A 12220-nucleotide genomic window follows, 5' to 3' on the forward strand; every position below is an offset into this window, starting at 1 on the left:
GGGGCGGGGCAAAAGAAGGGGGCGGAGCTAGAGCCCAGGTGGAGCGAGAAGGGGCGGGGCGGGCGCGCGACCGTTAGCGGTCCGGATGCGCCACAACGGTCAGTGTCGCGGTGGTCCCCGCGGCCTCAGTCTCCCTGGGTCGCAGTCCGCGTGACTCGGCCCCCGTTTGCACGCTCACCCCCTTCGCCGGCGCAGTCACCGCGCGGGGCGGCGGCCCGTGAGGTAGCTACCACGGCTTGTGACAACGAATAAAGCTCCGGGACAGCAGCGCCCTCGGCGAGAGCTGGACGGGCGGCCCCAGCCGAGAGCGGCGGCCCGTGTGCTACCGTGAGGAGCGACCGGCGGAGACGACCTCCTGCCCGGCCCCGCACCAGCCGTCCGGCAGGCGCGACATGAGCCTGGTCTGGCATCCGCGGGATGCTCCTTGAGCCCCATCTCCGGCTCTTAACCTCCGGGGGACGGTTGTGGCCACACCTACAGTATTTTCCAATAAATCATTGTGTATTCTTGCAGCGGCGGCGCCGAACACGCTTCTTTAGTTTTAATTTTTTCAACAAGTTTTATCCAGCACTTATCCAGCGAAACAACTTGATAACCGGTTCAAGGGAGCATCCGCTCGGTTAGGAAACCTCGAACTGAGCAGCTTGTGGAAGCCAGCGTTTGCAACGTCCTCCTCACATGCTTTGAAGACCCCTGCATCTTCCTGTAACTACCAGTGTGCACAGAATCTAACTCAAGGAACGTCTTGGTCCAGCGATGCAAACAACTGAAGTTTTAAGGTTTTATTTCTATTGCTAGATGATCTGGATTCCCCCATGGAACTGTTCTGTAGCCTGCTAAAGTGAATCCCCTAGTGCATGCCCTTCTCTTTTAGCCTGTCCAAGTGCTTTTGTTAAATAAGCCACCAAATGTCATTATCAATGCAGGTGCAACTCATGGGTTAGAAGAGGTGGAGCCTTAGATTTCTGAACAGCTAGTTGCCTGAGTAGATACCTTCATACAGTCCCTGAAGATGTTTATGCTTTCCAGCTATATGCTCTGAGGACGTGGGTGCTGGACTGTGTGTCCCTGTCCCTGGACTGACCTAATTCACTCAACACTCCTAAGAAATGCTCTCCTCTCCCCTGACTTGACACTGTGCTTCCTTCATAGGAGTGGGTTTTATTTCTTTTGTCCCTTCCCATTCAGGGATTTCCCCCCTAACCAATGAAAACTCTGAATTTGTAGTCAGCTGACATTAGTCAGGGAAGGAGTGGCAGGGTGTCTTCTCCACTTTGGGGCCTTTTAATCTTGGCTCAGATCTAGAGGAAGGTTGAGAACAGGCCAGACCTCAGGGACCATCTGAGCCTGGTGAAAAGAAGTGATAGGAGCCAAGGGGTGGTTTGTCAGGGTTATATCTTGTCTCTCACTAGAGGGAGTTCTTGCCTTAGGCAGCCAGAATCCCACAGGCTCCTTTTCCTAGGAAAGAGCTACCTAACCTAGCTTTTCCTGGGTAGAATTAAGGAGCTTATACCTGGGGGCAAAAGGAGGTATTAGGAGTGCTACCTTGTATATTTAGTAGACATAAAGAACCAGTTAGCCAGTTCAAATAGTGTCTCCCAAGTTCTCACACTGCTGTGGTGTATCAGTAACTCTGATCCTATGCAGGTGCCCCCTCTGTGACCTCTCTGTACCTGTCTCCTCACCTTAAATATAGGGATAAAATGGTACCTATACCAGGGGTTTTTGCAATTTAAATGTGAAGTGCCCGGAACAGTTCTGGATACAGTTTAATAATTATTGGCTATTACTGGCATTGATACTGGATGGGTCCCTTTTTTTCTGTTACATGGATGGGGAGGTAAAGTGCACTGTTACTTTGACCTCTTGGAACTTAATGTAGATTTAATAGCTGACTTCTTTATATTTATAGCTGGAAGAGCCTGTATTGTCCTCGTTATAGTATAGAAGAGTTCAAGATAGAAGATAGAGGGGCAGCAGCGAATGAAGTCTATAAAAGAAAAGAAGAAGGAACATCGAAGATTGAGGTGGAGTAGGCAACTTAACAGAGTTTGGGAGAAATCGCCCGGTGGCCTGTAGTATGTGCTTTGCTTTCTGTCTCCTTTGCGTGGTCTTGGAGACGGGTTGGTTAGTGTGGAGGCACACACCAGTGGTCCCTGGAAGCTGCCCAGTAACCTGTCTTCCCAGGGATGTCCCTACTGACAAAATCCTGGCTCTGGAGCCCTGCTCCCCAGGTTCATATCCTGGCTCTGCTGCTGCTGCTAAGTTGCTTCAGTCGTGTCTGATTTTGTGCGACCCCGTAGACGGCAGCCCACCAGGCTCCTCTGTCCCTGGGATTCTCCAGGCAAGAACACTGGAGTGACCCTGGCTCTAACATTTGCTAACTAGGTGACCTGGGACAAGTTACTTCATTTCTTTAGGCCTCATTTCCTCATCTAGAAAATAAACAATAATAGCACTCACTTTTTAGAGTGTCGATCCTTTGAGCTAATACATGTAAAGAGCCAGGAATATTGCCTAGCAATAAGAAATTCTTAATCGATTTTAATATCATTTTATTGGGCTTTGTGAACATAGTACCACCTGAGATTCAGGGTAGGTGACAGTAGAAACAGTAAAAGAATAAAAGGGGGCTTGTTCTTGCATTCATTCAGTCCACACAGGCAACAGAGACACTCGAACAGAAAGATGACTGTGCTCTCACATAATTCAGATAATTCAATGGGTATGGTGTGTGCTTTCAAAAAATATGAAAAGGCAGAAGAAAACTAATGTCTTAGCCATTAGCTATCTTGGTCCTTCATCAGGTCCGTGGTTTAACATTTTGAGGGAAATGTTACGAAAGGTGTCAATAGAATCCTCAAAGACTACTTGTACTTTTTCCATTTCTTGTGTAGAAAATCTGCCAAGACAAAGAGGGTAACCCAGAGGAAGCGTTCTTCAGGGCCTGGTAAGAAAGAAGTGGTTCTGTTCAGCTGCTGCCTCCCAGCCTCAGCAAAGGCCGCCTGTAGAGGGCAGCAAACTTCTCACTGTCCATTGCTTCCCAGAATCGCTAAGATCCTGAAGAGCTTAGGGTCTGTAATTTTTAACTGTCACATCCAAAGGGCAAGGAACAAGTAAACCCACTTGAGACAAAAGACTATGAAGTGAGCAGTTGCAGCCAGCTCCTTCAAACCTGGCTAAAATTATATAAAAGCCTCATTGATACCCAATATCACTTCAGCCCAACCTTTTCCTTGTTAAAATGATCCTCTTCCCAGTACTCTACTCTTCCTTGTACTTAGATGGTTATGTTCCCAAAATGAATTCCTAACATCCTTTTTGCAGTTTGCCGGCTATGCCTTCGAGAACCTGGGGATCCCGAAAAATTAGGGGAATTTCTCCAGAAGGACAATCTCAGCGTGCATTATTTCTGTCTTGTAAGTATAAGGCCCCCTTTGCTTTGAATGTCCTATGACTTTTTTATATAGTCTGTGCTCTGTTTCTGCACCCAGCCTCAGATGCATTGCCCTGTTGGCTTGCTTTTCTTAATGGCTGTTTTCTTTTAAAATCTGATTTTTAAAAAGTAATGTGTGTGCCTGATATAAAATCCTAACATTATAAAGTATGTACAATATAAAGTCTCTTCCCATTAATAGTGTTCTCAGTCCTTCTCCCTCTCCCCAGAAGCAAACAGTTCTTGCAGTTATTTTTTTCCTGGTATTCTCTTTTTCTTAAGTATAGTTTGTAAGCTATGGAATGCACTCATTTTAAGTATATAGTTTGATGATAAGCTCATATATCATGATACACTCATATATCAGGGGGATAAAATGTATCTTTGCATGTAAACACTACTATAATCAAAATAAATATTTCTATCATTCCAGAAAGTTCCCTCCTACCCTTTCTAGTTAGTTCTCTCAAAGATAATCACTGTTTTGATCAGTAGACTACTTTTCTCTGTTCTCATAATTCATATAAATGAAACCATACAATTTGTACTCTTTTGTGTCTTGCTACTTTCATTCAACACAATGTTTTGAAAACTGACCCCTGTTGCATGGTTTGCTAGCTTGTGCCTCTTTATAGTGTAGTAGTCTTCTGTTGTATGAATATATTATAATTTGCTTTTTTATCCACTTGCTGATGAACATTTGAATGTTCCCATTTGGGGGTTTTTATGAATAAAGCTGTTGTGAAAATTCATGTACAAATTTTTTTATGAAAACATGCTTTCACTTCTCTGTGACAAATCTCTAGGAGTGGAATTACTAACTATATGTTTAACTTTGTGTGAAGTTGCCAAATCACTTTCCAAAGTGGTTGTACTAGTTTATACTCTCACTAGCAATTTATGAGATTTCTATTTGTCCAGTATTCCTGTCCAAAATTTATATTGTTAGTCTTTTTAATTTTAGCATTCTAGTAGGTATGTTTTGGTATCTCACTGTGGTTTTTTTTTTTTTTTTAATATGGAACGCTTCACGAATTTGCGTGTCATCCTTGCGCAGGGGCCATGCTAATCTTCTCTGTATCGTTCCAATTTTTTTTTTTTAGTATATGTGCTGCCGAAGCGAGCACTCACTGTGGTTTTAATTTACATTTTTCTGGTGACCTAAAATGTTGAGTTTCTTTTTGTGTGCTTATTGGCCGTTTACATATCTTCTTTTGTGAAGTCTCCGTTCAAATATTTTGTCCATTTAAAAAGTCTAGTTGTCTGGAGACTTCTCTGGAAGTCCATTGCAGGGAGCTTGGGTTCAATCCCTGGTCAGGGAACTAAGATCCCTTATGCCGCACAGGGAGGCAAAAAAAAAGCTGTTTTGTCTTATTGAGTTATAAGAGCTATTTATACATTCTGGCTACAAATCCCTTTTCTGATATGAGTATTCTCCCAGTCTGTGATTTGCCTTTTTTATTTATTTATTTTTTTTCAAGTGAGTTGGTTTAATTACAGGTGGTACAGAATTCAAGATAGAACAAAGACTTAAGAACACATTTTGGCAGGATTTGGGGCTGGGTTTATGTGAACCTCATAGCTAAGGTAGAAATGACTGAGGAGAATTAAAGTCAAGATAAGTCACTGTATGTATATATATATATATATATATTTTTTTTTTTTTGCAAAATTTATTCTTAAGTTTACAATAGGTTCCAGGATAACATTGCATTCTAGGTATAGTTGGCAACAGTTATGGCAGGTAATCCAGATGTTTAAACACCTGGGATGGAATTAAGGCTCATCATTGCCTCAGGCACAAGGAACAACTTTTTGCCAGGTTTCTTAACTCTCCATGTGGCTGGGCCTTTGCTTTGAGCTTCTCGAGTTCTTCCTGTCTCTGTTGACTGCCTTACCCTTGGCTTGCTTCTTGGGCCTCGGGGGCGGCTTCTGGCCACCTCGGAGGCCGACATCGCACATGCCACCCCTCCCCCCTGCTTTACTGATATCTTTTGAAGAACAGAAGCTTTTAATTTTGATGAAGTCTAGTTTATCAGTTTTTCCTTTTATTGTTAGTGCTTGTTTGTGTCCCAGGAAATCTTTGCCTACCCATTACATTGCCTCAGAGTCTTGGGTAAAATCTGTTGACCATGTGTCCGCGGATCTGCACGTCCTGTTCCCTGCCATTGATCTGTGCGTCAGTCCTTACCAACACCACACTGCTCTGATCGTCTTTCAAGCATCTTGAAATTAAGGATTGTAGATTCTGTAGTCTTTTTCCAAGATTGTCATGTGCTTCCCTTTTCCATATACATTGTAGATTGAGCTTGTCAACTTTCTCGTTTAAAAAAAGGCTTGTCATGTTAGTGATTGGTATTGCATTGAATTTATCGATCAATTGGGGAAAAATTGACAAGCCATATTGAATCTTCCAGTCTATGGACATGATATATGTCCCCATTAATTTGGGTCTTTAAAAATTTACCTCAGCAATGTTTTTTTTTCACTGAAGAAGTCTTGCACATATTTTGTTAAATGTATTTCTACATAGTTTGTGATTTTTATGCTATTATATAATGGTATTTTAAAATTTAATTTTCAAGGTTGCTGGTGTATAGAAATGCAATTTATTTTTATTCTTTGATTTTATATCTGCAATCTTGTTAAATTCACTTATTCAGTAGATTTTACTTTTTTAATTTTTTGTAAATGTCTTTAGGATTTCCTGTGCACACAATTATGGGTGCATAAAAGCAGTTCTACTTCTTTCTTTCCAATCTTTATGTCTTCTAATTCTTCTTCCTTTATTGTAGTAGCTGGGACCTTCAGTCCAGTGTTGAATGGAAGTTATTTGAGTGAATATCTTGTCTTGTTCCTAACTTTAGAGGACAGCATCCAGTTTTTCATCATTAAGCTATGATGTTAGCTGTAGGCTTTTCACCAGATTAGAGAAGTTCCCTTTTATTTTTAGTTTGTGGAGGGTATTATGAATATGTCCTGAATTTTGTCCAATGTTTTTTCTGTATCTATTAAGATGATTGTGGTTTTTCTCATTTATTTTGTTAATGTGGTTTGTTACGTTGATTGAATACTTTAATGGTAAACTAATCTTGCATTCCTGGTTCAAGCTCTGCCTGGTCATGCTATATAATCCTTTTTATATGGTGCTGGATTCAGTATTTTGTTTCATTTTTGTATCTATGCTCATGAGAAAGACTGGTCTGTGATTTTTCATTCTTGTAAGTCCTATCTTGTTTTGGTGTCAGGTCTTGTTTAGTTTCAGTGCATTTTTCCACATATACATTTTCAACATAAAAATAAACATACACAGTGCTTTGTATTTTTTTAATCTCATATATTTACAGAGATCTTTCCACTTAGAATATACTGATCTAGTTTTTTTCTTTTTAAATAGCTAATTGGTATCCCAAGTACAGGTGTGCCAAAAAGTATTAAACTCCTATTAAAGGACATTTAGATTGTTTTTAATCTTTCACTACTGAATTTTCTATTTATAGAAATTATACAGTTCATTGTAGAAAATATTAATAACACTTAAAAGTATAGATAGAAACCACTCATATAGTCCTAAAGCCTTGAGTGAGTGTAAACATAAATATGTTTTAGGCCTAATTGGGCTATGATTCAAGTATCCTCAAGTCATCCAACCTTGTAGGCTCAGTTTTGCTATATTGTTAAAATAACCTCAGTCCCCATTTCGTTACATGTAATTACTGTAAAGTCTAATACCCTTCCTAATATTTTTGGAAGCTTCTTGGGATGGGGCTCAGGTGTGAAATTCTTCCAAAGAATGTGCATGTTCACGGTTCTTGTGACATAACAGCTCAGCTTCTTTTTGTTTGATTTCCCTTTCTAGACTCTGCTTTGGGGGCTTTTCAGAAACCAAAGGTCCTTTAAAGTATGTTTTCAAAGAAAAGTTCAATTCCTCTCCTTTCCCTATAAGGCAGAATGACTACAGTCAGGTGACTTTAAAGCCTTGTTTCCTTTTCTGTAAAGAATACACTCTGCGAAGAGTATTGACTCTGTACCAAGGGTCAGCGCAGCATGAGAGGGAGAGTGTGAGTTCTGTGGGCCCGGATGTGAATGCCACTCGGCTGCCTTCTTGCTGTGTGACCCCACAAAGGTCACTTAATGCATTGTACCTCAGTGGCCTCTAAGGTGAGGATCGCAGTGGCATCCATACGACAGGGTTGTGAGCAGAAAATGAGTCGATGCGATAGGAGTGTTTCTCCAAAGTGCTCAGCACACAAAAATAGTCCTCAATAAATGAAAGACGGCACAGCACAAAGGTGGATAAAAGCCCGGGTTCTGGAGTTCCGTTGTCTTGATCCAGTCAGATGATCTATCTAGACTATAAAATGGGGATGATGACAGTACCTACCTCTTAAGGTTGTTGCAAGGATTAAATAAGTTAATATTTGAAAAGCACTTAAGAGTCCCCAGCGGCTGTGCTATGTAAACCTTTGTTGAATAAATTACCCTGTGAATGCCTGTGTATCCCACCGAGCTCTGTTTCTTGGCTCTCTTGGCCTGTCATCCTCCTCACCCCGCTGCGCTGTCTCACTGATCATCAGTGTTGACAGCCTGGTTCTGCTGCCCTTCTAGATCCTATCTAGCAAGCTGCTTCAGAGGGGCCAATCCAACAGAGGTTTCCATGGATTCCTACCTGAAGACATCAGAAAGGAGGCAGCCCGGGCCTCTAGGAAGGTTAGAATCCCCTGAAATGGGGGCTGGGGGTAGGCCTCTTCTAGTACTCCTCTCATCCCTGTTTCTGTTCTTTTCCCTAATTGGTAGTTTCAAAGTCAAAGGATTCTTGAATTTCCCACTAGTCTTTCTCTTTAAGTTCTATCCTTCTATAGGATACAGTGTCCTAAGTGAGGAGAAGGAGCAACATCCTGAGAAAGCCACAAAGAATACAGTGCTGCTTGAAGCTCAGCTTTGGCATGCCTTAGCGCTTCTAGGTCCACCGAGGAAGAGGAACGGCTGCTGTTTCAAAGAATTTCCGTTCCACAGAATGCTGTGCTACAGAGTGTTTTTCTGTCTGTCTGTCTGGGGGCCCTGAGTACTGCCTGGGATCTCATTTGCAGATCTGCTTTGTGTGCAAGAGAAAGGGAGCTGCCATCAACTGCCGGAAGGACCAATGTGTCAGAAACTTCCATCTTCCTTGTGGCCTAGAAAGGGGTTGCCTTTCACAATTTTTTGGAGAGTACAAGTGAGTGATGAAGGGAGAAAGTTGAGCTGCCCTTTGGTAATTTGTTATTTAGCATCTGATGAAATCAGAGTCCAGTTCTCACGGGCCTATTCTGATTCACCAGAAAATCTGTCCCTCCATTTGATAATGAGAAACAGTGTCTTGACTTGGCGATTTCACAGATTTACTTCTTGCTTCCCATCCCCTCCTTAAATTACAAACAGCTGGGGTTCTTAGACAGCTGCTCAAAACTAAGTGGGGCTTTCAGGAACAAGAGGCTGTGGAGCTTTGCTCAGTGGGAAAGCATCTGTGAGAAGGCATGTGGCTGTTCTTCACCCTGCTCCTCCTCCTGCCCATGAGCTTGGAGGTTCCCTGGACACGGGCCAGAGTGGTTGAATGCTGTTCCTCTTCCGGGCAGCTGGAAAACTGCATCATTCACAAACAAAAAACGAAGCCTGTTTACTCTGCCACAGATCATTTTGTGGGGAACATCGCCCTACACAGAACATCCGACGCAGGAACGTGGGGGAGGAAAGCTGTATCTTGTGTTGTGAAGACTTATCCCAAATAAGTGTTGAAAACATCCAGAGCCCATGCTGTAGCCAAACTATCTACCACCGGAAGTGCATACAGGTGGGGCTCTCTCTGCACTGGGGACCATCCACAATGGCCCAGCTCTGAGTATCCAGGGAATGCTCAGGCAGTCTCAGCGTCTGTGCGTTGTGCTGGAAGTCTGTATGCAGAACTGGTTCCAGAGGAAACTTAGCTGGGTCTCTGGGCATCCTTGACCTGTAGTACCTCATTATTTAGACTGAACGAAATCCTCAGGATGGCTGGAGCAAATGAACTACTCCTAGAATGAGTCAAGTAGCTTCACGATCAGCCATGGTCCCTGAGACTGAAGGACAGGGCAACGTGTATCCACGGTACCTGACCCCAGCCAGGTCGACCACTGCCAGACCCCATGGCTGAAGATGACACCTGAGGCACTCCTGGGTGCCCTCTTGAGCTTTCGGTCCCTGGTCTGACCCCTGGGTTTGCAGCCCTTGCCCCAACCTCTCTTAGCAGTATCCTCTGTGAGATGAGGGTAAGGGTGGGAAGAATGTGATCAAAGAGACTGTTTTTATAAGCACGAGGTTTTTCCATGTTTATCTTACAGAAATATGCCCACACATCAGCAAAGCATTTCTTCAAATGTCCACAGTGCAACAATCGAGAAGAGTTTCCTCAAGAAATGCTAAGAATGGGAATTCATATTCCAGACAGGTAGCGGAGACTTGACCACAGGAATTGAGCCAGGGAGTGGGTTGCCTAGGTTTCTAGAGAAGGAGGTGAGTGTAAGGATAGTTCAGAGAATGAGGAAGTAGCAGAAGCACTGATACACAGTGAAAAGGGAAGGGTGGTGGGAGAGCTTCTCGATTATAAAAAGGAATGGAGGGGGGAGGAAAGTAGGGGTGGTGCACATGTTTCCAAAAAATGGTGCTCTGGGGGACAGAAATCATTGAGTTCTTGAATTCCAGTGTGGAGCTAAGGAACCCCTGTGTTCCACTCATCTGTTTCAACCCTCTCCCACTGCCAGACCACTTGCCCCGCCTTGTTGAAAGCATTAGGGCAGCCTGTTGAACTCTTGCTGTACTAGGTTGAGTTCTTGCTAGTTCTTTCTAGGTGAACAAAGCTTTTACCAACTGATTGTACGTCCCTTACTCACTGTTTCTTCTCCCACTGCAGAGATGCTGCCTGGGAACTCGAGCCAGGGGCTTTCTCAGAGTTGTATCAGCGCTATCAGCATTGTGACGCCCCCATCTGTCTGTATGAACAAGGCAGAGACAGCTCTGAGGAAGAAGGGTAGGGAAAAGTTCCTGGCTAGAAAGATCTCTCATCAGGGTGATCTTAGGCCTTGGCACAGTTTCCAGGCACAAGAAATTTACCTTTGTCTGCAGATCTCAGGGCAAACACAGCTGCTAAGTCCCATCCTTGAGCAGCTCAGAACTCACTCATGCACAAGTGAACAGGTCTCTCTGCTGGGTCTGCTCTCCTCGTGCCTCACGGAGAGATGCTCAGGGCCACTTCCTTCCCAGTCTACCTTGTGCGTGGCTGTGCCTGACCACAGGCCCCGGGATCAGCACTCAGCCACCCCTCCGTCTTGAGTAAATGTGTAGAGAGGGCCCCGGGAGAGCTCCGCGAGCTCCCCGAGAGTGGCTCCGAGTGCTCCGTTTGCCCCACCGCCCTCCCGTGGCTCTTCCTCTAGGAAGTGGCGCATCATTCTGTGCGTTACGTGTGGATCCCATGGAACCCACAGGAACTGCTCCTCTCTCAGATCCAACTGTAAGAAATGGGAGTGCATGGAGTGCGCGCCTGCTGCCAGAGCCGTAGGTGGGACTGGAGGGATGATCTGGTCTTGGTGGGAGTGGTGAGGGTGGGCTGGCACTTGTGGTGGCAGTGGAGGTGGGCGGTCAGGGGGACTCACAGTGCCTGGTAAAGGAGGAGGGTGTGCTATCAGGTGGGGACTTGCACTTGGTACTTTAATTTGGGAAGAACAGTGGCTAGGGAGGGGCATAGAGACCTGTGCCTGGGAGCAAAACAGAGGGTTGAGTTGGCCTCTCCCAACTTTCTTTCACCGCAGAGTACACACTTAGAACCTCAGGTGGCACCCCCTGTTGCAGCAGCACCTTCCTCTCCAGGGGACACTTCTACAGAGACGCCAGGCTGGAAGAGAGTCCGGGCCCTTCTTGGGCCAGCTGGCCAGGATCTTCCTTATTAGAAAACCCAGAGTCCTCTGGTCCCAGGAGGAGCCACTCCTGGGAATCGAAGGGTGTCACAATCTCTAAGAGCTGCAAAAAATCCGAGTAACATTTTCTGAGTAGTTTCTGCCAAGCACTTTTGGGTACAGAGCTGTGCTCCTCCATCCGGTTTGGAGGAGGGAGCCCTTTGGGATTGGGAGACAAGGAAGGGGGCCAACAGGGAGTCTCTTAACCAAGGAAAGAGAAGTCCTAGGGGAACGCTAGTTCAGAGCAGTCCTGATGCTAATCACGGAACGAGTTTGTAGTTTTGAGAGCACCTCTGCTTGTCCTGTCTGATCCCCAGAGGGCCTTTTATACCCTTTTTTTCTTCCACCAAGATTCTTCCACCTTGATCTAGTTCTTGTATACTTCTTTCTTCACCTGCGTTTGTTATTATGCAAATAAAGTTTTCCTCTCCATTGGTGTCTCCTTATACATTCACTCTGGAATTTATCTAGCATACTAAGGGATCTACAAAATTCAGTAAATTAAATGGAGAGCTTTCAACTCAGACCTGTTGCTTTGGAGGGAAATATTTTACAGGTAAATGGACTTTACAGGGACAGAGATTTCATCATTGTGCAAATAAACACACAAGATCTCATCAGGAAGGAGAACAGCAAAGAAGTCCACCCTGAACTGAGACTAGGCCACCACTGCAAAGCTTGGGGCCCTGGACTCAGACAGGCCAGGGACAGACATGCCCATGTCGGGCAGAAGGGGCTCCCCTCACTCCAGGCGGCTTGGTCATCAGCATACCTCCCAGCAAGAGTGAAGACACAGCTCCCTCAAACCCTCCTACCTGGTGGC

The 12220-nt window shown here is 44.5% G+C and overlaps 1 protein-coding gene and 1 non-coding gene across 3 annotated transcripts; one reads left to right on the plus strand and one right to left on the minus strand.

The window, feature by feature from the left end:
• The first annotated feature begins 56 nt into the window (after positions 1–56).
• PHF7 (PHD finger protein 7) lies at positions 57–11829 on the plus strand. 2 transcript variants are annotated; one of them, XM_040247129.1, is made up of 11 exons: positions 57–779; positions 1913–2027; positions 2898–2950; positions 3328–3419; positions 8045–8146; positions 8527–8651; positions 9104–9263; positions 9790–9896; positions 10359–10475; positions 10879–11003; positions 11254–11829. In XM_040247129.1, exons 2-11 carry the CDS (start codon positions 1984–1986, stop codon positions 11478–11480), a joined length of 1152 nt encoding a protein of 383 aa, XP_040103063.1. In that variant the 5' UTR covers positions 57–779; positions 1913–1983; the 3' UTR covers positions 11481–11829. The 2 variants fall into 2 exon arrangements, with proteins under 2 accessions (XP_040103063.1, XP_040103064.1); XM_040247130.1 differs by lacking the exon at positions 57–779 and having other exon boundaries at positions 787–2027.
• LOC120868496 lies at positions 4449–4550 on the minus strand. The gene has a single exon (XR_005722239.1). It is a non-coding gene; the product is annotated as a U6 spliceosomal RNA (small nuclear RNA).
• Positions 11830–12220: the final 391 nt, after the last annotated feature.

This window comes from Oryx dammah, unplaced genomic scaffold, assembly GCF_014754425.2.
Source record: "Oryx dammah isolate SB20612 unplaced genomic scaffold, SCBI_Odam_1.1 HiC_scaffold_9, whole genome shotgun sequence".
Classification (NCBI taxonomy): Eukaryota; Metazoa; Chordata; class Mammalia; order Artiodactyla; family Bovidae; genus Oryx; species Oryx dammah.